General features: G+C 41.8%; 3 protein-coding genes across 3 annotated transcripts in view; all 3 read left to right on the forward strand.

Annotated features, from left to right (window-relative positions):
* Positions 1-9,130, forward strand: pwp2h (PWP2 small subunit processome component). Its single transcript, XM_085265569.1, has 21 exons — positions 1-155; positions 499-611; positions 1,252-1,346; positions 1,433-1,532; positions 2,884-3,027; positions 3,109-3,244; positions 3,336-3,580; positions 4,121-4,264; positions 4,350-4,420; positions 4,527-4,663; positions 4,877-5,025; positions 5,125-5,272; positions 5,389-5,539; positions 6,559-6,739; positions 6,835-6,982; positions 7,292-7,400; positions 7,776-7,841; positions 8,125-8,343; positions 8,435-8,585; positions 8,693-8,767; positions 8,849-9,130. The coding sequence occupies exons 1-21, from the start codon at positions 138-140 to the stop codon at positions 9,012-9,014; spliced, it is 2,766 nt and encodes a 921-aa protein (XP_085121695.1). The 5' UTR covers positions 1-137; the 3' UTR covers positions 9,015-9,130.
* Positions 9,131-10,039: 909 nt separating this feature from the next.
* eed (embryonic ectoderm development) lies at positions 10,040-21,368 on the forward strand. Its single transcript, XM_085264169.1, has 12 exons — positions 10,040-10,197; positions 10,944-11,096; positions 12,765-12,857; positions 13,197-13,262; positions 13,680-13,805; positions 15,032-15,113; positions 16,073-16,164; positions 16,868-17,001; positions 17,141-17,246; positions 18,325-18,483; positions 18,973-19,046; positions 20,480-21,368. The coding sequence occupies exons 1-12, from the start codon at positions 10,078-10,080 to the stop codon at positions 20,604-20,606; spliced, it is 1,332 nt and encodes a 443-aa protein (XP_085120295.1). The 5' UTR covers positions 10,040-10,077; the 3' UTR covers positions 20,607-21,368.
* Positions 21,369-21,546: 178 nt separating this feature from the next.
* Positions 21,547-22,256, forward strand: part of LOC146547290 (copper-transporting ATPase 2-like) — a 58,093-nt gene continuing 57,383 nt past the window's right edge. The window contains exon 1 of the mRNA XM_085264170.1: positions 21,547-21,802. Within this exon, the coding sequence (XP_085120296.1) occupies positions 21,656-21,802 (147 nt within the window). The 5' untranslated portion in view covers positions 21,547-21,655. The remainder of the gene's footprint in view (positions 21,803-22,256) is intronic.

Raw genomic sequence — 22,256 nt, forward strand, 5'->3', positions numbered from 1 at the left:
GGATGTGTCGACTGTCAACAAAACGCATCACACGTGTGGAGGAAGAAGAAGCATGTTGGTCTCACGTTCATAGTCCTGGGATTTATAAAGAGTTAAAAAGAAGATTAATGTTCTGAAGTTAATGAATATTTAGTAAAATGAAGTTTGCTTATAGGGTAAGTGCGCTGCTGTTAGCGACTTTGCTATAGTCGCGATGCTTTGGTAGCGGGAATGCGTGTCAGACCAAACTCCATTTAAAAAGTTTTAGACTTAATAAGTTTTTCGATGTTGGAAGTGCTGTAAACATTCAAGTGTTTTTGCTTTCAATGGTATATCATTCATAATTATTTCGGCTTGTGTATATAATAACAAAATATCGGTTTAGTTGTGCGTGTGTGTCTGTGTTTTAATACAGTTTAATGAATCTGCCTCTGAATGTGTTGAATTCCCACGTTTTGACAGGAACTGCATACACTTGGCTGATGATCAAAAGTAAAATCACTTTTTTTTATTTTGTAGTTTTCCAATTTGCTCGGCGCAGTCTATCGCCAGGGAAATTTGAACTTCTCCAGAGATGGCAACGTTGTTATCAGTCCAGTTGGGAACAGAATCTCTGTCTTCGACCTGAAGAAGTAAGACAAACAGTGGTATAGGACACATACAGGAAAGGGTTATCTGTAAAGTCCTGTCCTACAACATCTGGATGCAGTGTCCAGCGTCTAGATGTTATTGGATCTGCAAAGAGAAGAGTTGCATGCACTGTTTTTTGTGGTCACTTAAAAGTATTCGGACTTTTTTTTTTTTCATGGTGTCCACATTAAAATACAACTGATTGTGCTGCAGTATAGGTTTCAGTGTGCAGGTGGGGTAGGATAATGAAAAATAAATTATATTTTCCATTCAGTTGCATCTAAAAGTTGTATTTGTCATGATAAATCTACACTGAAGTAGCTTTGCATGATTCTCTTCTGAACCCTTTGCTCTTTTGGCTTCTGTCACTTGACATCTTTATCCCTTCCTGCCTAAAAGCACATTTTTCCTCTAATTTGCCAACTTCTGGAAGCCTGCAGAGGGGCTCCAGGTAAAGTTTGTGCTATTGGTAGGATTATTTTCACATTTGCCTTCTTATTTGAAACTCTGTCTACATTTGCACACATAAACATTTCATATATGTCATAAAGTAAGAAAAAGCATAGTAAGTAACCATTAAAGTCACCTTATCTTAAAAATAATGAAAATAAGACTGATGTGTTTTTAATCTCTGCCCTGCAGCAACACGTCTGAGACGTTGCCGTTCTCCACGACAAAGAATATAACCTGTGTGGGTCTCTCTCCTGATGGGAGCCTGGCGATCGTTGTGGATGAAGGTACAAAATATTTACAGTTAAGGTCTTCTTCAGGACTCGGACGAGAACAAAATCCAAGCGTGTCTGATCATGTTTGTGTCAAACAGATGGTGCAGCGGTGCTGGTCAGTCTCATCACCAGAGCCATCCTTCATCATTTCCACTTTCACAAACCTGTGAGCAGCATCCGCTTCTCACCTGATGGAAGGTAAGGACGTTCAAACTGTGCGACGCATTTTGCACTACTTCTTCTTGGTGTTAGTAAGACACAGCTCAGCAGAGTTTATATGACAGTTGTAGTCGGACGTTTACATCCACTCATCATAGGCGTGAATGTGATGGTAATTTCAGGATTTTAATGATTTCTTTAAACTGATCTTCATCCAGAGTGGAATGATTGTACAGCACACGTCTTTAATGACTTCAAAAAAAGCAAGAACTGGGTGCACAAGTTTACATTTATTTTGGATTTTCTGTAATTCACATGCACGGTGGTCAGCACTGTTGCCACCATCAGGCCGGGGTGTTTCTGTGTGGAGTTTGTATGTTCTCCCCATGTTTGCGTGGGTTCTTTCTGGGTACTCCAGCTTCTTCCCACAGTCCAAAGACATGCAGTTAGTGTGGTTAGGTTAATTGGTAGGTCTAAATTGCCAATAGGTGTGAATGCAAGTGTGAATGGTTGTCTGTCTCTATGTGTTAGCCCTGCAACAGACTGGCGACCTGTCCAGGGTGCACCCTGCCTTAAAAGGATAAGCGGAAGAGATGGATGTAATTCCCACAGGTTCAAGCACATAGATACAGGCTGTTATGTATACATTCACCCACTTGAATCTTTTAATAAGTGGTGCTGAAGGTTCAGCAATATCTTTTAACTTGACAAGGCCTTTTAATAGGAAGCAGACCCAAACTGTGACCCTCAGATGAGAGGAAATTGGTTAGGATGTTCAGGAAGCACCAAGGCTCAAGTCTTTCCAAGGTGAAGTCAGATTTACATCACCATTGACTGAGACGGTGTCGACCAAGAGAGAAGCCCATACTCCAAAATTGACACATTTAAGCGCAACTGAAATTTGCAGATGCTCACATGGACAAGTCAAAACGTTTTATGGTAAGACCAGATAGAAATTGAGCTTGGCCACGATGATAACAGGTATGTTTGTAGGAGTGAATGTGAACTTAAGATGTGAGATTGTGAGATTAGGCTATTTTTTTTTAATTAATAAAACAAATATTAAGCTTCTGGAATGGCTTTCCCAAAACCCCGACCTCCACCCTTTTGGAAATTTGTGGACTACACTTAAAAGCCGGGTCTGTGCCAGGTTATACCACTGGATTGTTGAAGGCTCCAAACGTGTCTGATCAAGGTGCGGCTTACTCAGGGACATTTAAGCAAACATGAGTGGAGGTCTCTGTGGATCGAAGAAAATCCCAAATAAATTCAAACCTGTGCATCCACTTCTTTTTTTTTTTAAAGTCATTAAAGACGTGTGCTGTAAAATCATTATCTGGAGAGAACAAAAATTATTCTGACGACTGTTTGCTGCATTTTTAATTTGTAGGAAGTTCATTGTAACAAAGGAAAACGTGGCTCTGATGTACCACGCTCCTGGGAAGAAGCGAGAGTTTAATGCCTTCGTCTTAGACAAGAGCTACTACGGTCCCTACGATGAAACCACCTGCATCGACTGGACAGACGACTCCAAGTGAGTTTGTCAAACATGAGAGTGCAGAAGAAGCCTGTAATTGGACTGGAATACATTGTGATTGTGGCGTTTTTCTTCCAGGTGTTTTGTGGTGGGCAGCAAAGACATGTCGACGTGGGTGTTCGGTGCAGAGCGCTGGGCCAACCTGATCTACTACTCCCTGGGTGGACACAAGGACATCGTCGTAGGCTGTTTCTTTGAAAAGGACAGCTTAGATGTAGGTTTACTTCTGCTAATCTACATATATACATATATGTGTTTGTAGGTGTGGTTCTGTGTGTTCATCCCTCTTGTGCATGTTTACTCAGCTGTACACAGTGAGCCAGGACGGGACGCTGTGTGTGTGGGAGAGCGACACCGAGCTGGACGGCCTCATTCTGAAGAAGAGCCAGGACAAACCCAAGCTCCCGAGACAAGGGGAGGAAGAGGAAGAAGAGGAGAGCGAGGAGAGGGACAAGGTGGAGGGAGAGGAGGGAGAGGTGATCAGAGGGAAAGTTGAAACCGCCAAAGAGAGAGAGAAGAAGAAGAATGTTCGATACAAGATGATGAGCAAGTAAGACACCTCCAATTTCCCGATTCTTTTCCTGATTTTTCTCTAATTGCAATTCTGATTTTATAACTGCTAAAGTTTACATATTTATTTTTATTTATTAGTTTAATCAGTTAAATCAAATGAGGGTTTTTTTGGGTGCTAACAACTTCAGTATATTTAATGATGTCATATAAGATTTTACCTTCATATTGTGAATATTTTCAGTTACCGGCACTTCAATTTCACAGGGATGGATCAGAGTTTTCTGTTTTTGTCTGATTTGTTTGAAACATTTATGAGCTTTCATAACTACATAATTACAGGAAGAATCCATGTTAAATTTTCAGGGCTGGAAAACACATTCTAGCTTTGTTTGGTTTGTAAGAACTTGCTGATTCTTGAGCTTTTTGCTCAGAGGGGTTAGTTTTGCATGCTTACCTCACTATTTTAAGCTCTGGCTTTATTTATTATGAATATCCAGCTCTGTAACATTAATGGAAGACAATGCTGGCATTAGGATTTTAGTGAGATCTAAAAACAGCCTTTTGTTTCCACATTCAGACACTTTTTCAACAAAGAAGGGGATTTTAACAACTTGACTGCTGCTGCGTACCACAAACCGAACCACATCCTGGTCACAGGCTTCGCCTCTGGGATATTCCACCTGCACGAACTTCCAGAGTTTAACCTCATTCACTCCCTGAGGTGAGGGAAAAGCTGTGGTTGGGTTTAAAAAGTTACAGGACAGATGTGTTTTCTCATCTAACCGTGTGGATGTGTCTCCCTGCAGTATTTCAGACCAGAGGATTGCCTCGGTGGCTATAAACAGCTCCGGAGACTGGATCGGCTTTGGGTGCTCGCGTAAGAATTTGTTTGTTTTTACGTGTGTGTGTGTGTGTGTGCGCGCGCGTTAGCTTACTGGTGTTGCAGAGTAAAACTCAAAAGGTAAACACATCGACTGTTTCAGGGATGGGCCAGCTGCTGGTGTGGGAGTGGCAGAGTGAGTCGTACGTGTTCAAGCAGCAGGGACACTTCAACAACATGGCGTCGCTGGCTTACTCTCCAGACGGACAGTACATCGTGACGGGAGGGGACGACAGCAAAGTGAGTCTCAGAGTGAAGCCTTTAACTTCATGTGTCCATGCTGAGACAGGAGAACAGGGGTGGGAAACTCCAGGCCTCAAGGGCCGGTGTCCTGCAGGTTTTAGATATCACCCTGAATCAACATACCTGAATCCAATCATTAGTTCAATACCAGATAAATGAAGACTCAAGGTCTCGTCTCTGACTCCACACTGTGTTAATAAATTCCTGCAGGTGAAAGTGTGGAACACCAACACCGGCCTCTGCTTTGTCACATTTACCGAACACACCAGCAGCGTCACTAACGTCACCTTCACCTCCAGCGGCTTCGTCATCGTCAGCGCTTCTCTGGACGGGACGGTCCGAGCCTTCGACCTGCACAGGTGGGCGCTGGCGGCAAGGACGGGGGTGTATTCTTTTAAAAGATGGTTGAGAATGTATTCCTGTAATGTTGTTTTGGGTTTTTGTTTTTTTTTTGGCAGATACCGAAACTTCAGGACTTTTACGTCGCCTCGGCCTGCGCAGTTCTCCTCCCTCGCAGTAGATGCCAGTGGGGAGCTGGTGAGCGCAGGAGCTCAGGATTCCTTTGAGATCTTCCTCTGGTCTATGCAGACAGGCAGGCTGCTAGAGGTAGGCATCATGCTTCTTTTTAATTACGCTTTTTCATCCTTCCTTATGAGACAGACTAACTTGATTGAAGCTGCCAGGATCCCTCAGATTAACGCTTCCTTCCTGCGACCGGACAGGTCCTGGCGGGTCACGAGGGTCCGGTGAGCTGCCTCTGTTTCAGTCCGGTTCAGTCCGTCCTGGCCAGCTGCTCGTGGGACCGAACCGTTCGGCTGTGGGACATGCTGGACAGCTGGCAGACCAAGGAAACGCTTCCCCTCACATCTGATGGTAAATTCAGATCCTTCGTGAAGCCATCAGTGATCGTCTTGTGATTTGGGTGTTTTGTTTTGTTTTTGTTTTGTTTTTTTATGCTGCCACTAGGGGAGGGGGGACAGATTGAAAGATTCAAGTTGCTTTTAAGTTGGTTTTGTTTCTTTTGTAATGTTTGTCTGTTTGTTAGCAGTCTAGCGTCCACAGTTTTTAAGATATCATGTTCAACCTTTTGTGTGACGGTAGATACTACAAACAGCTCAAGCTTATTTCATTTGGGTGAAAATTGCGTCCAAGTCAAGGTCACACCAAACTGAAAATCAGTAACGACTTTTTATGGATCGTCTTCAAACTTCCCAAAAATATACTAGGCCTTGACTACCTAGGTTTGCTATGCATTTGGCCTTGACCTTCATTGTTAGCAAAGTCAATGTTGAAAAAAATTTAAATAAAAGTTATCAAGTGATATATCATATGAAAGGGCATAGAGAGAGCTGTACAACACTTCTTGTTTTTTCAATACGATGCCCTATAATGTCACTATGACCCCATGAAGTTTTGTAAAATTACACGTGTGCATGAATATATCCTTAAATTTATCTTAAACTTTTTGCAGCTTATAGAAGCCAAAGATTTTAGCCAGTTTTGCTCTGATTATATAGGTAAAGATGATAAAATAAACCATTTTACTATGCAATGTTTCAAGGTCAAAGTTCATGGTCACACGAATTTATTTAAAGGCTTTATAGTTTCCTTTGGATTATAAAATAACAGTCATTTTGGGACATCAGCACTTTCTTTGGCTGAGCTCTACAACATCATGTGACTTCACAGTAACAGAAAAACATTTATACGCTGTACTGGATTTTTATTGTTAGTGCTGACATCAGCATAAAACATCAAGTTTCAGCATAGCCCTTCAGGGCGAGTTCTCTCTGTGCTTTTGTTTGTTGTATATGTCTATGTTGTATTCTGCCTCCCTCACTGTGTTTTTTTATTTATTTATTTTTTAAATTTAAATGTCTTTTGTTCCTCAGGCTTGGCAGTGACGTACCGCCCCGACGGTCAGGAGTTGGCTGTGGCCACTCTGAACGGTGAGATCTCTTTCTGGAACCCGCACACGGCCACACAAAACGGCTCCGTTGCTGGACGACACGACCTGCAGACAGGCCGCAAGGAGACGGATAAAATCACAGCCAAGCAGTCCGCCAAGGGCAAGTGAGTGGATGGGATTTGAGCCTCAGGTTTGATTCCACTGGTTCAAATCATCTCGTTTAATGTGACTTTATTTTTTTCTTCTGTCTCTCGTTAAGGTCGTTTACATCACTGTGTTACTCTGCGGACGGGGAGTCTGTTTTGGCTGGGGGTCAGGCCAAGTTTGTCTGCATCTACAACATCAAGGAGCAGATGCTCATAAAGAAGTTTGAAATCTCCTGCAACCTGTCCTTCGACGCTATGGAGGTGCGACCTCACAGTCTGCTCAGCGAGTTTATTTCCATGTCACATGACTGCAGCATACATATTTAATAGCATCGGCTGTCCTGGAAAAACAGATCTATGGTTGATGGTTGAGGGGTTTTTTTTTTGGGGGGGGTTAAGGAGACGAGGTGAACCCAAAATAGGAATTTAAGGCATTTTTTAAAAGCGTATGCTAGATGAGTAAACATGGATGGATCGGACGCTTCATCGTGAAAATGTGCATCTTTAGTCCTTGAAGAGGTTTTAATTATGACAGGTTTCGCTTATCCTGTTGTCCTGCTTCACCTTCAGGAGTTCCTGGACAGGAGGAAGATGACAGAGTTCGGCAGTCTGGCTCTGGTGGATGAAGGAGCCGGGGACGGAGACGGAGTCAGCATCAGCCTCCCTGGAGTCAGGAGAGGTACAACCCTCACACGAAGGCTCAGACCAGTTATTATAAGTGTGGAAGTGGTGTGTTTGCTACAAGGTGCAGTGGTCAGAAGTGGTTATTGCTGTGATCGGACTGAAACCGCCAGAATTAAAAATCGATAAACTTTAGAAGTGAGGATTTTAATGTATTTTGATTCATTTAGGTGATTAAGAATTTGACATTTTCTCTGATTTTGACCTTGAGTTGATCTTGACTTTATGATATAATTTTGGCAGCCCTCCATGTAATTAAGTAATTGTATTTTGTTAGGATCATGAGGCCTTTTACAAAAAAGTCTCTTGTGCCTTATTCACTGATGTTTTTGAATCGACCCTCACTGATTCTTGTGTCTGCTCATCCTTAAAGGTGACATGAGTTCTCGTCACTTCAAACCTGAGATCAGAGTGAGCTCGCTGCGGTTCTCCCCTACTGGTAGGTGACAGAATTACAGCTTGGAGCATGGTTTCAAAATGTTATCCTGTGAACACTGGATGATGGAAGACAACACTGATGTTGTCCTTCATGATGTTGATGTTGTCCGTCATCACAGCAGTTTTTCATGTTGTTTGCTGTTCCCATTACGGTGTTTGAATCTCGTGCAGCAAACTTCGCTGGACAGCAGCAGACACGTTTATGAAGCATGTATGAAAAGCATGCGTCCCGTTACAGACGAGCTTTGTCGGCCGGTTAGTCAAGTTGTTCTCCTCCTCCTCAGGTCGCAGTTGGGCGGCCACCACCACTGAGGGCCTGCTGGTCTACTCCCTTGACGGGTCACTGGTCTTCGACCCGTACGACCTGGACCTAGACGTGACACCGGCCAGCATACGCAAACAGCTGCGCCTTCAGGAGTGGGCGTCGGCCATAGTCCTGGCGTTCAGACTCAACGAAAAAGCCCTCAAGCAGGAAGTGTTGGAGAAGGTCCCACATGAGCAGAGTGAGTGAATTTCACCTTATTTAACATTTTGAGTTCCCTTTTTCACTTGGAAACGCCCGAGTGATGTGAGTTGTGTGTCCTTCTGGCCTAGTCTCGGTGGTTTGCGGCTCTCTTCCTGACATTTATGTCGAGAAGCTGCTGGGTTTCATCGCCACGTGTTTGGAGAAGTCGGGCCACTTGCAGTTCTATATGACCTGGGCCCAGAACCTGCTCATGCTGCACGGACAGAAACTGAAGAACAGGTGTGTCCTCAGGCTCTCATTCACATCACAGATTCAGTTCAGCATGACTGTAAGTGAACAGAAGATGACAGCAACAAATTTTTCAATGCATCTGCTTTGGCATGCAGGTCTGGAGCCATCCTGCCCACGCTGCAGGCGCTACAGAAGAGCATCCAGAGGCACTTCGACGACCTCTCCAAGCTGTAAGTTACAGATCCTCTGAAATGTTGTGCCTTTGCCCAGATACAGCTTAACAGATCTGAATGTGTGCTTTGTTTGTGTAGCTGCGACTTCAACATGTACAACATCCGCTATGCCGTGGCCCTCTCAAAGCAAAGAGGCTTAAAGAGGGCGGCTGAGGAGGAGACAGAGGACCAGGAGGAGGAGGATGAAGAGCTGTCTGAGGAGATGAGCGAGGCTTCTTTAGAGGATGCAGAAATGATGCTGTAGGGCCACCTCAGTGCCACAGCATGACACATGTTGAACTGTAAAAGAAAAACAGATTTTTGTGTACTTGGATGTGATGTTTTAGAGTTCTTTTATAATTAAATTCATATATAACTGTGGATGGTTTTATTTGGTTTAATGAAATGTCACCCTGTATGATTATAATTATTATTATTATTGATTTCTTTTTTGTTAGCGTATATATAGAACATTTATAAGCAAATGTTATTTACATTATTATGCAAAGGTCTTGGACGTCTCCATATTTTTTCTAGGAAAATAAATGAAATAGATGCAGTGATGTGTATATCTTGAGGAATAGTTCTCCAGACTTCTTGACGGACATTCAAAGCTCTTCTTTGGATGTTTCTGCCTTTTGTTCTGTTCTGTGTCAACATGATCCCACACTGCTTAAATAATGTTGAGGTCCGGGCTCTGGGGAGGCCGATCCATGACTCGTAGTGTTCCACTGTGTGTTTCTATTCAGGAATATTTTACTGCATTGGCAGTGTGTTCGGGATCATTGCCATGCCGAAAAATTAAGCTGTTACCAATCAGATGCTTTCCAGATGTAATTGCATGGTGGATCAAAATCTGATGGTACTTTTCTGAGTTCTTAATTCATCATTTGAAGAGATCTTGAACACCACTTACTGAAATGCAGCCCAAACCTTGATAGAGCTTCCACCGTGTTTTACAGATGTCTGCAGGCACTCACTGTTGTAACGTTTGTCCTAGCTTGTGCAGTTGAATCTGAATGTGTAAACTGAATGTGAATGAAAAAGCAGCAATGGCCAAAGAAACACTTTGAAAGATTATCAGAAAGCTGGAGAACTATTGCTCAAGAGCGTTTAAAATGACAAAGTCCGGAAGTAAAAGATAAAGAAATTATTATAAAAAAAATATATAGTGGCACGAAGCAAAAATATAAATAATACGCCTGCACGGCTTTAACTGGAAAATAACCGGTATTTGTGCAGTCGAGCTGCGATTCGCGATTGGCTGAATATTCAGTTTCCGGCATGCTCGTGGGCGTAGGAGCGGAAGGGGCGGGGTTAATTCCAAAATGAGGGAAAATAAGAACATGTCCGAGTCCCCTTCTCAAGCGGGAAAAGAAATACCGGCGAAAAAGCAAAAGCTGAGCAGCGATGAGAACAGCAACCCCGACTTGTCAGGAGATGAGAACGTAAGCATTTAAACCGTGTTTGATGTTGGGCCGCAGATGAGCCGTGTAGCGCTTCTGATCAGTTAGCATTGTGCTAAAGTAGCCGATGTGCTAAAGGCTTTAGCTAGCATCTTTGTTTATTCATACCGGCTGGATTCAAACAGCTGGAGCTATCAGATATAGTTATTCACTGTGGACTATTTTAGTGTCTTCAAATAAATTTTCCCGCACGTGTTCCACCATCCATGTTAGCGCACACGTGTTTTCTTTGTGCTCAGACTGGAGTTATTCACGTGTAAACCTGGGCTAGCCTTGGCAAAAAGCATCAAGCAGATAAATAATAAACTAAATACTGACCAAAATGTAGTGTTTTTCGGATGGGTTGCTCAAGAATGGTCTTGAGTTAAGCTTTGATTGTGAGAAAAATGTTATAGCGCTTTATGAACTGATTAATGAGGAATGTTTTTGTAGCAGCCTGGGCCAACCACAGCCATCTTTACTCGTCTCCTCCTTCATTGTGTTTAAACTGACCCGATAGTTTGGAAGTGATACGCTTTTGATTGGTTTTTTTTTTTGTTGTTGTTGTTTTTTGTGCTATTAAAAAGTGCAGTGTTAAACAAATAGCAAGGCAAGAAACTTGTTTACAATGTCTTCAGCACATCAGGCACACTTTGTTTATGAGTGCTCATGTTCTGGTCTCAATGCGCATGTTTAGAAGATGATTTTGCATTAAATAACACGTTTGTTTGTGTTGCTGCTGGTTGCAGGACGATGCCGTCAGCGTTGAGAGTGGCACCAACGCAGAACGCCCAGACACACCCACCAACACCGCCAATGCCCCTGGCAGAAAGAGCTGGGGCAAGGGCAAGTGGAAGTCCAAGAAGTGCAGATATTCTTTTAAATGTGTCAACAGCCTGAGGGTGAGTACGTCCAGCACACCAGACAGTGTGCAGAACCTAGAGGGGTTTACTGTGAAATGAGCCAGCAAATGTCCTATTAACTGCCTGCAGTACAAAAAACAATACATAGTCAGTCAGGTATTTGGATGTTCTTAGCTGTCGATTCAGAAAAGGCATTAATAGGTCTGTCCTAATCTGCTGCCTGGTCTGATTTAAACTGCTAGGCAGGCAAGACAGAATACATGTGTGAATGAGTGACAGGTGAGTATCCAAGGAGTAGATATCGTGAAGGCAAAGGAGTTTAAATATTGTGGATCAACCCACTGAAAGCAGCAGATGGTGTGCAAAAGAGGTCAAAAAGAGAGTGCAACCAGCGTGTAGTTGGTAGAGACAAGTGTCAGGGTTGATTTGTGACAGAAAGATGGCACCAAAAGTGAAAGGGGAAGTTTACAAGAGGCCTGCTATGATCTCTGGTTTGGAGACAGTGGTGCTGACATAAAGACAAGAGGCAGAGTTAAAGATGTTAAGAGTTTCATTGGCAGTTACCAGAAGGGATACGATTAGAAGGTAATGCATCAGAGGGACACCGATTTACAGACAAGGTTTGAGAGACAATGCTGAGATGGTTTGGACATGTGCAGAGGAAAGACTGGATACATTGGACTAAGGACGATGAAGATGGAACTGGGGGAGGAACTGAAGGAGGACATGCAGTGGGTTGTTGTGTCAGACGAGGATGCCAGGAAGGCAGATGATCCGCTGTGGTGTGGCGATCACTAAAGGCAGCAGCTCAAAGTGGAAGAACACAGATGGGAAATTTGAATTATTTACAGAATATCGTCAGTAATATTCAGCCAAAGCTTGTAGTTAGGGCTGGATCAGGTGACCCTGATTCCTCCCTTTGTTACACTGCAAAAGGTCTAGGCTGCTGGGGGATTCCCATGATGCATTGAGCATATCTTTGGTCTCTTAATGTTTTATAAACCAGTCTGCAATTAATCATTAGTTATTGTTAATCTCTGGCAGTGTCTCTTTGTCCTTTATTTTTCCCCTCACTTCGAACCAGTGGCAACAGATTCCCGCCCCTACCCGAGCCTTTTTCTTCCGCTTAAAATTGAGTTTTTCCTTCCCACTGTCCCCAAATGCTTCTTCATAGGGAGTTGCCTGATTGTTGGGGTTTTCTCCATGTTATTGTGGTATCTTTACCATATAATATAAAGAAGAGTGTAACGGTGGACCCAAGAAATACCAGCCGGAGCGACTTTGACAGTGCAGAACTTTTTATTAAGCTCGGGGTTGTACGTAGACACATATACTCCGCGCTCTCTTTCTCTGCTGTCACCTCCGTCTCCGTCTGTCACTGCCAACACATAAAGAGACACAATCACTGTCAGATCCCAGCACACCTGTTCACCCCGCCCCTGCGCCGCCCCGGGAGCTCACTGCGTCACGCCTCCTCTGCAGCTGGCCAAGGACCACACCCACGCCACAAAGAGATTTCTGTTGTGATTTGGTGCTACACAAATCAAACTGAACTGAATTGATTGAAGTGTCATCTAGCCAGAACAAAGCCTTGTTTTGTTTAACTTGCTTCTTAGTACACCCATCTGGTTTAATGCGCGCTCATACATACAGGATTTTTTTTGTAGGAGCGCAAGTGGCTATTAACAACATCTGTATTTGTCTCAGGAGGACCATGGCCAGCCATTGTTTGGAGTGCAGTTTAACTGGCACAGCAAGGAGGGAGACCCGCTGGTGTTTGCTACAGTTGGGAGTAACAGGGTAAATAAATGATCAGTTATTTTAAAAGTTGGTTTAAATTGCTTATTTCTGTAGTGGGTCAGCATATTACCAGAGGTGGGAGAGTCCTGATCTGTTTACTGGTGTTTGTCCAATATATTGTTAGGAGTTTTCAAAGCATGCAGCTCACTGTGAAATGCTCGCAAAGACAATAAAAGCATGAGATTTACCAGTGTATAACAACAAGCTCCAATGACCCTGCTGATTTGCAATGACTTCTTTATCCATTTATAGTTTGGCAATGAAAGGAACATTAAAAAATGTCTTTTAAACACTGATTATTAGTGAACTTGTCCGCCTCTCACATCTGTGCTTATCCAGGTAACTCTGTATGAATGCCACTCTCAAGGAGAAATCAGACTCCTGCAGTCCTACGTTGATGCAGACGTATCCTTTCACCTACTTCCTCAATCCTTCTTTGCTCTCATTTGTCCGTTTTCCTAACACACAAAAAGTCCTGCAGTTTGACTTTTATATACTTCTTTATTGCTTAGATGACAGAAGGGCAGTCTAGACGGGTTTAATGCCTCGACACCTGAGCTGAAGGCTAACAGCGAGGATTAAGATATCTGATATTTTTACATTATCTAGCCATCTGAAAGGTATTTGAACTCCATAAAAGCTCTGCAGCTGAGAGCAGAAAATATACAGTGTAAATGGAAAAGAGTTCAGGGGGTACAGAGAAGAAGAGACGCTTGTTTGTGCTGAAGTTTGAGTGACTCTGTGCAGCTGACAGCAGGACATCTGAGTCTGTTAAAGAAAGGTAAGTGTAGATTCTGTTCAGGTTTCCTTGACTTTGCAAAGGCAGACGAGAACTTCTACACGTGCGCCTGGACCTATGACACCAACACGAGTCACCCCCTGCTGGCTGTGGCCGGATCCCGTGGCATCATCCGGGTGATCAACCACATCACGATGCAGTGCATCAAGGTAACTCGTCAGTCTTCACCCAACTGCTCCATCACTTCTGTCTTTTAGCAGAGTCCACAGTTTTCAAGATATCGTTTTGAAATTTTGTGTGATGGTAGATACTAATAACAGCTCAAGCTGATTTAATTATGGTGAAAATCAGGTCATGGTCAAACCAAATGTGAAAATCAGTAAAAAAAACCTTTATGGATCTTGTAGTTAGTACTGCAGGGTGGCTTTTTAATTTATTGTATATGAATGGATGTCTTGATGCATGCTCAATCATCCAGGTAAGTACATCTCCAAAACTTGATTCTGTTCATCTGGACGTAGCATTTTGTGGGAGAAATGTTTCGTCACTCATCCAAGTGACTTCTTCAGTCTCAGCTGACTGCAGGTGTCCCCAATCTTATAAACAGTACATTTGCATAATGACTGAAACCAGCCCACTGAAGGAACAATGGGCTGGGAGGGCAGTTCCTTAGGCTACATCCACACTAGCCCGGATAGATTTGAAAACGGCGTTTTCATCTGAAAACGCTCCGTGTCCACACTAGCGTTTTCGGCCGTTTTCACAGAGTTGAGCGTCCACATTGAAACGGCCCAAAACACTTACGTTCCAGTCCTGCACATGCGCAAAAGCGAGTGAGAATTAAATAATTTGAAGAAAGGCTATCTGGAGCAGGTACAAACTGATATTAACCTTTTTTATTAGAGCTGTCAAAATTGAGAGCAATCAAAACAACTGCTGTATAATGCACTCCGCTATCTTTGTTTAATTGGTCACATGACTGCATCACATGACTAAAATGCGTCATCGTTTTAGAAAGTCTGCACTTTCAAGTGTCCACACCGCGACGGGACAGCTCCGTTTTTGAAAATGCTGCATTTTTGAGAGCGTTTTCAAAACTCTTCCCTTGAGGAAAACGCTGTCTCAGTGTGGACGGGTTGCAAAACGGAGAGAAAACGATGTGTTTTCAAACAGCACTGCTGTAGTGTTACTGCAAGCTTAAAATAATCTGTATCACTTTCAGTGCACAGAAAATAGTTTTATTTGATTATGAAGCATTTTCAGGAAGCAACTTATAACAGTAGAGCTTTATTTACATTTTTTTTATTTTTGGAAAGACTTGCATTTAATGGCCCAGAGGAATGATAATAACTATACCGAATTTCACTTCATCTGCCCCAAGTTGTTTTAATTGCACAATGTGAATTAAGAAGTCATTTTTCCCCTTCTTTTCCAGCATTATGTAGGTCACGGGAACGCCATCAACGAGCTGAAGTTTCATCCGAGGGATCCCAATCTGCTCCTCTCTGTCAGCAAAGGTAAACAGTGATTATAAAGCACATTTGAGCTCTTCTGCGTGCAGTTCAAGGGTTCTTCCCGGCTCGTTATGCACACATAAGCCGGACGGCATCACCTAGAGTTACGCCAATAACCTTGTGTTTCCTTATTTAGCAGAGATTTGCTGATTATTATTTTTTCCCGCTCCTTGGAGGAAAAAAAGAGTTAAGCTGTGTCGCAGAGAGGGCAGAAAGACCAGCAGTTTGTCATATATTTCACTGTGAGGTTAATACAACAGCAGCAATGCATTTATTTAAAAAAAGAAAGAAAGAAAAAAAAAAAGGCCCATTTTCTTTGATGGCTTTATTGACCCTCACTCAACAATAAAAATCATCCCGGCAGTAAAACCCCTCTCAACTGTGATTTGTTGCTTCAATCTAAAGAGAAAAAACAGGTCACCTCAGACTCGAGTGTAGTGGGGATAAAGTTTTATTTCCACGGGACTGTCAGGTGGTTCCAAATCAGACAGCGGGGTTTGGATCTGTCACTGAAGGTCATGTGAACGGCAGCAAAGTTTAATCTTTCCTTTAATCACTGAAGGGTGTTTTTTTTTTTTTTTTTTTTTTTTTTTTTTAAACACCCTTCAGTGTGATTATAGCTGCTGGGAAGTGCAAAGGTGGTGTGAGTTTTTATGCTTTATGTGATATTTTTGATATATTTAACATGATTAATCAGAGAAACCAACGCTTATCACGTAGAAAAACTAAGACTGTGTTCAAATAAAGTTGTAAAGTCCTCAAAGAAGAAATTCATTAACAAAATAAAATATAATTCTACCCTTAAAGTATTGAATGCAATATAATATAAATGCATAGATCAAACTATGTAAATATAGAGGGGGGAAAAAGTAAAAAAGAAAAAAAAGCTGTGAGCATCTCTTTCACTGACCGGCTGTAAAACAACAATCAGACTTTTTCTTAAAGTCATCTCTTATTTTCAGATCACGCTCTTCGGCTGTGGAACATACAGACGGACACTTTAGTGGCCATTTTCGGAGGCGTCGAGGGTCATCGGGATGAAGTTCTGAGTGCTGTGAGTTTTACAGTATATGTGGGGAAATTTATCTGGGACATAACAGTGACTATTGTACAACAGGGAAAAAAAGATTCTGAATCTGTCTTTAGGGGATGACTGCACATGTTGGCACCATTACACCAGACAGTACTTCTGTATTGGGTTATTTGGGGGGGAAAAGCTTTTCCTCGACAGCTGACACCACAGACTTGTTCATGTTCTACTTCTCCGAAGTGACTAGTGAAAGTATGTGTGTTTATTTTCAATCTGATTGAAAGTAAACAGAAATTATCCATCTGGTATTGACTATTTTTTTACTGACATTAGATTTTCAGCCTCACAGCAGTATATGCACGTGTGAGGCTGATTCTACAGAAAAAGCTGAATACAAAGTGTGGTCATTTCAGTTTTTGTTTTTATTTTTGATTTTTGGGGGGTGGGAATGAGTTTCTTTTAATGGTTAAAATTGCAGTTTAAAAAATTTCAGATCACAAGCTTGCCCAGTTGTCGGTGGTGTTCCTCTGGGCTGTGTCGTTGTCAGGTTTATCTGTCTATTAAGACCATCCCACCTTATTCTGTTACTTAACTTACACAATATTAAATCATAGTTGTCTGCTAATTTTCTGAAATGGTGACAAAACAGATGTTTTAGGTGAATGTGATTAAATTCTGTCTGTACTGACAGTTCATATTCTCCTATTATCCATTTCCTGTTTTGTAGGATTTTGATCTCCTAGGTGAAAAGATTATGTCATGTGGGATGGACCACTCGCTAAAACTGTGGAGGATCAATTCGGAGAGATTGCAGAAAGCCATTCGCGCGTCTTATGAGTACAACCCCTCAAAGACAAACAGGTGAGACGTCCAGAAGCTTTTTCTGTGGTCTGTTTTCATATCTGTGGATTTACATACATGGCATTATATTTTCTTATGTTGTTGTGGTTTTTTTTGTTTGTTTGTTTGTTTGTTTGTTTGTTTTTTTTGTTTTTTTTAGGGCATTTGTCTCACAGAAAATCCACTTCCCCGACTTCTCAACACGTGACATTCATAGAAACTATGTGGACTGTGTGCGGTGGCTTGGTGATCTTATTCTTTCTAAGGCAAGTGAAAGGAAATCCTTTAATGCTACCCAAAAGGGTTTTTTTTGTTTTTTTTCTTTTTAAGTTACCGTATATTCTGCACTATAAGGCGCACTTAAAATCCTTTCATTTTCTCAAAAATTGACAGTGCGCCTTATAATCCGGTGTGCCTTATGGATGAATTATGGTTGTGCTTACTGACCTCAAACTTATGTGGTATACGGCGCTCAAAAATGCTCAAAAAAATGTTTTAGTACGACTTTGTTAAGCAACAAAGCCGCACTGCTTGATGGATTGTTGGAGCATTATGGCTATTGTATCTAGGGGACTCGGAGTAATCTGGGTCCAAAACTCAGTCTGATTCATGTCCCAAAGTCGAACGAGCACTGCGGCATCACTGAGAGTTCATCTTTAATAAAATGATCAGCGTTGCTGCTTTACCAGTTGTAACAATTAAGTTTGACATCCATGAAAACAGAATTTATTCATTTTAATGGCGTTAGCAGGAAGTTAGCTCGCTAGTTTCCACCTAAACATGATATAGCATGTTCTGACTGAGAGATTTCTGAAGAAATTAAAACTTACAGCTCTGCCATCACTTCCAACAGAAAACTAAACAGCAGTGACGTTTGTAGGGTTACTAAAGTTGGACTAGCTGGGGTATAATGATATGCTACTAGCAACACAGCTATGTTAGCATAACAAACACAGTGAAGCTGGAGGATGAACGCTAACAATTTTCCACTCGATAAACGTTAACGTGAGGGATTCTGGTGGTTAGGGACAAATGCAATCGCATGGCAGGATGCTGTAAACGGACCAAACTTCAGTCAGGAGAACAACTGAGATAATCCATCTACAATATGAGGTTAGTCATTAATATACTGCAACAACATGGGAACAGAGCAGCTGCAAGAGAATTCAGCATTAATGAATCAATGGTACAGAAGTGGAGGAAGCAAGAAGAATGAGTTAAGTCTGACTTATTTGACTGTTTTGTTTTGCTTAATGCGCCTTATAATCCGCTGCGCCTTATTCAGCGCCTTAAAGTTTTAATGAAACAACAAAATGTACAACTGAGTTTGTGTTGTCATTCTAGTCTTGTGAAAACGCCATTGTGTGCTGGAAACCCGGGAAGATGGAGGATGACATTGATCACATTAAACCAAATGAGTCAAATGTGACGATTCTGGGACGCTTTGACTACAGCCAGTGTGACATTTGGTACATGCGCTTCTCCATGGACTTCTGGCAGAAGGTCAGCTATCTTACCTTTATTTATTTTGTGTATGATCAGGTTTTATATTTTCATTCTCATTTGTACTGATTAAAGGACAAAACCAGAATAATCAAATGTTTCGTCTCAAATACAGTTTTATTTTTCATCTGTTGGAAAGAATTGCATCATTTAATTGATTTACTTGAAAGGTCAGTCAATGCTAACCCAGTGTTTCCAGTTGTCCTGTCTTTCTGGTTGGCCAGGTTGCTGTCATTGTGCTCTTTAATATCAATTAGCCACTTGTCCAGCAAGTTTCTAGCTGTCAGCTGCAGTCTAACCTGGAGTTGGAGGTCACGGGCAGGTTTTAAGTAGTTTATTATCACTGATATTTAGTTCTTAAGAAATAAAAACTCTTGCAGAGGAGAAACGGAAGCTAAATCTGTAGGAAACACTGGATGCTGAGAGTTGTTTGTTTTCTTGTTGTGTCTTGGTGCTCTTACTGACCTCTGCTGTGATGCTGATACACAGATGCTGGCTCTGGGGAATCAGGTGGGGAAGCTTTACGTGTGGGACCTTGAAGTAGAAGATCCGCACAAAGCCAAGTAAGTAAAAAAAAAAAAAAAAAAAAAAAAAACAGACAACAGGCGTGCTATAGTTGTCCTGTATCTCCACTGCTCTTTGCCCTGCTTTTAGCATCAAAATATCACAATAAACGCTCATAAACTTAAACAGGTTGTTGTATTTGATCAGCTACACCCTTAGTTTAGCTCACATTAGCTGTTAGAAGAAAATAACACAGGGCCGTGTGGTTTGGGAATCTTCATATTGTGCTACTAGAAGTTTGGTATAGCTCATCGGGAGCCCTGAGGAACTACCGTCAGCACTGTTCCATGTTTGTTGTTCATATGGCTCATCATATCCTTTTAAGGTTTGGAATCAGTACCGTTGTCAGGAGGTTTGGTGGTAGGACAGAAATCTCAACCATGTAGAGCCATTTTAATCTAAAAAGTGTTCTAAAGTCTCTGAGAAGTGACTGTGGAGTATATTTAAGCAAAGACCACCTACCATTAGACCCCAGTTGTATCATCTAATCTCACCGTGTCTGGAAATGTTTTGAGACCTCCAACTTGCAGTAAGTGCAGTTTCAACGGTATTACTGCCGCCATCTGGCTGTTTCATGTTCCACGTATTGGTAAACCCATGAGAAAGCCAATATGATGACTTGAATCCTTGGAAAAATTGAAAGCATCAAATACTGAAGAGCTGCAGTGCGGGGCTTTGGTTAACTGTAACACTTCGTATTTAAGCTTGGAAGTATGTGGTTTACAGTAGTGTCAGTTATTTCCACGGTTTTTAGTAATACCATTTCTTCCTGGAGCATACAGAAAGGCTTCTCCTCCATCAGTTACACAGATTTCCTTACAAGTGACTGCAACAACAGTAGTTGCAGTTGTAGTTGAAGGTTATAACACTGGTGCTTTTCCCCCAGGTTGGGAACACTGCTGCACCTAAACATTTACAGGCTTCGTTACCACTTTTTTTCCAAGTTCTTTTGAAAAGGCATTCAATTTCCTTCCTTGTGCATTTTGACAAGGAATTGGCTGAACCAGGAATGTGCAGGAATGATGCCCGGTTAAAAGCAACACTGTCTGAAGTGACAAAATAGTGGAAAAATGCCAGTTTAGTGCAGCTCAGAGGTTAAAACTTAAAACTGCTAAATGGTGCCGTCTTCACGATCAATTATTGCAGCATTGTCACACTTCTCTGAGCACCAATGCCCCATAGAAAGCTGCTGTGATGTCTTCCTGTGTCTTTTTTTTACCTGGCACATTTAATGAAATTGGGACTCTTTTTGTCTGATTTATGGTCAGAACACTGATTTTTAAACAACAAATATTCACAGGTTACAAAAGAAACATTTTTATTTCAATTGTTTCATCATTTTTGTAATTGACACTAACAAAGGTTTCTCTGTATTTTTTTGTTTGTTTTGGTTTTTTACAATTTTCCCCCAACTATCTCTGTTCCTCTTCAGGTGCACCACGCTGACCCTCCCCAAATGCACATCAGCCATCCGGCAAACCAGCTTCAGCCGCGACAGCAGCATTTTGATAGCGGTGTGCGATGACGCCTCCATCTGGCGCTGGGATCGACAGCGCTGAGGTCTCCGGTTGTTCCTGTTGCTTCCAACTCCCCTGCCTCTGTGTTGGTGTACAGATCTGCACTGCAACAAGAAAATGTCTGTACATTTATTCTTGTATGCAGATTAAAAATAGTTTTGTTTGTTTTTTTTGTTTTTTAATTCCATAAAAAGAAAGCCTTCTTTTGTCTTCATTTCCTGTTTGTCTGCCAGCTTAATTGTGAAGGGAAGAAAAAACAGATTTGCAGTGTTTTTGATCCAATAAAACTTGGATTTACTCTGTTCATCTAACAATGTTAAGCTGAAGGATGAAAAAAGGAACAGCCCTGAAGCCTGTCTTGGTGTCCTCTCTGGGTGCCTTCTGGTTTGCTATGCTGTCCCATCCATTGAAATTATAACAATAAAAAAGGAAATGTGTGGAAAAATAAGATATTTTTAATGCATGAAAACAGAATTTTCTGTTATGTGTTTTTAATTATTACAGTAATAATTGGTTTGCTTTGATGCCCCCATTCACACACATGGACTGCTGTTGCATAATTTACAGTGTGCTCTTTGACACTGGAGTATTCGCACACACACACACACACACACACACACAGTAAAAACTGAATAAAGTCTTTTGTAGCTGTTCCCAAGCGTGATGTTTGTTTAGGACGGTATTAGCATAAAAATAAGCTTTTATTTTGAAAACTTTAGTCCTGTTACAGGGAGCAAAAGGCAGGTGTTTTGTCTTTATTTATCTGGAGTCATTTGAACTTGAATAAAACTTAATTTCTATAAATATATCAATATCAGACTTTTTTTTCTCTGACTAACAGATAAAAGTGCGCACTAAATGAAGTTTAGACGCTTTATTTGCGCCTTTCTCTACACTTTCTGCCCCACTCACGCAGGAGTCATGTGATCAAAGACTTTGCCCCTGGTCTCGTCTTGATGAACTACCTCCGATCAAACGCCACTTTAGTCCACACGCGAGCGCGTGAAAAATGACGTCGTCTGTCCGCTGCGGACTTTTGCCCTCCGATTGACTGAACGAGATAAACCGGACTCAGCCGCAAAGACCCCAGCATGTTTTCGCCAAAATCACCAAAAAGCTCGTCCAGGTACGGCTCCGGGGAGCAGGTCTGCATGGTTGAATGTGGCGGTAAGCCCAGATGCATCTGTAACGTCAACTCAGAGGGCTGCAACAGGAGGGGCTGTACGGCACAGTTAAAGGTAGGCCTTCAAACAGCTGTGGAACATCTGCAGCTGATGGCTTAGAGAAAATTTGATCGCTAAGACCTCATCTTAAAAAAGCTGGAAAGTAGCTGTTAGGATGTAGTCCCTCTGTTATATTGAAGAGCGGGAGTATATATATTTTCTTTTGAAACGTAATAAATATTTTACTGGGATAAAATAATCTGATAATTAAACCTCAATTTGTGGTTGAAATACAATGTAAAGAAATTCGGTTTGTTAAAGTAGACAAGAAATCTCCAAGAACATTTTTTTTGCAGAGACAACATAAATGTTATGTGTGTTTTCATTATGAAAGAGAAGAATAGTTTGCACTGGCAGCAGGGACAGTTTCACAGGCTGAACAACAAAGCCCACCTTAAAGAAACAAAACCTGCTCCTTCCCCAAATTCTATGTGTTTGTGCCTGTTGGAAGGGTTTAGGTGTGTGACCT

This window comes from Mchenga conophoros, linkage group LG23, assembly GCF_057382185.1.
Source record: "Mchenga conophoros isolate Kocher_MC1m ecotype Shallow Benthic linkage group LG23, M_conophoros_male_GT1.1, whole genome shotgun sequence".
In the NCBI taxonomy this organism is placed as follows: domain Eukaryota; kingdom Metazoa; phylum Chordata; class Actinopteri; order Cichliformes; family Cichlidae; genus Mchenga; species Mchenga conophoros.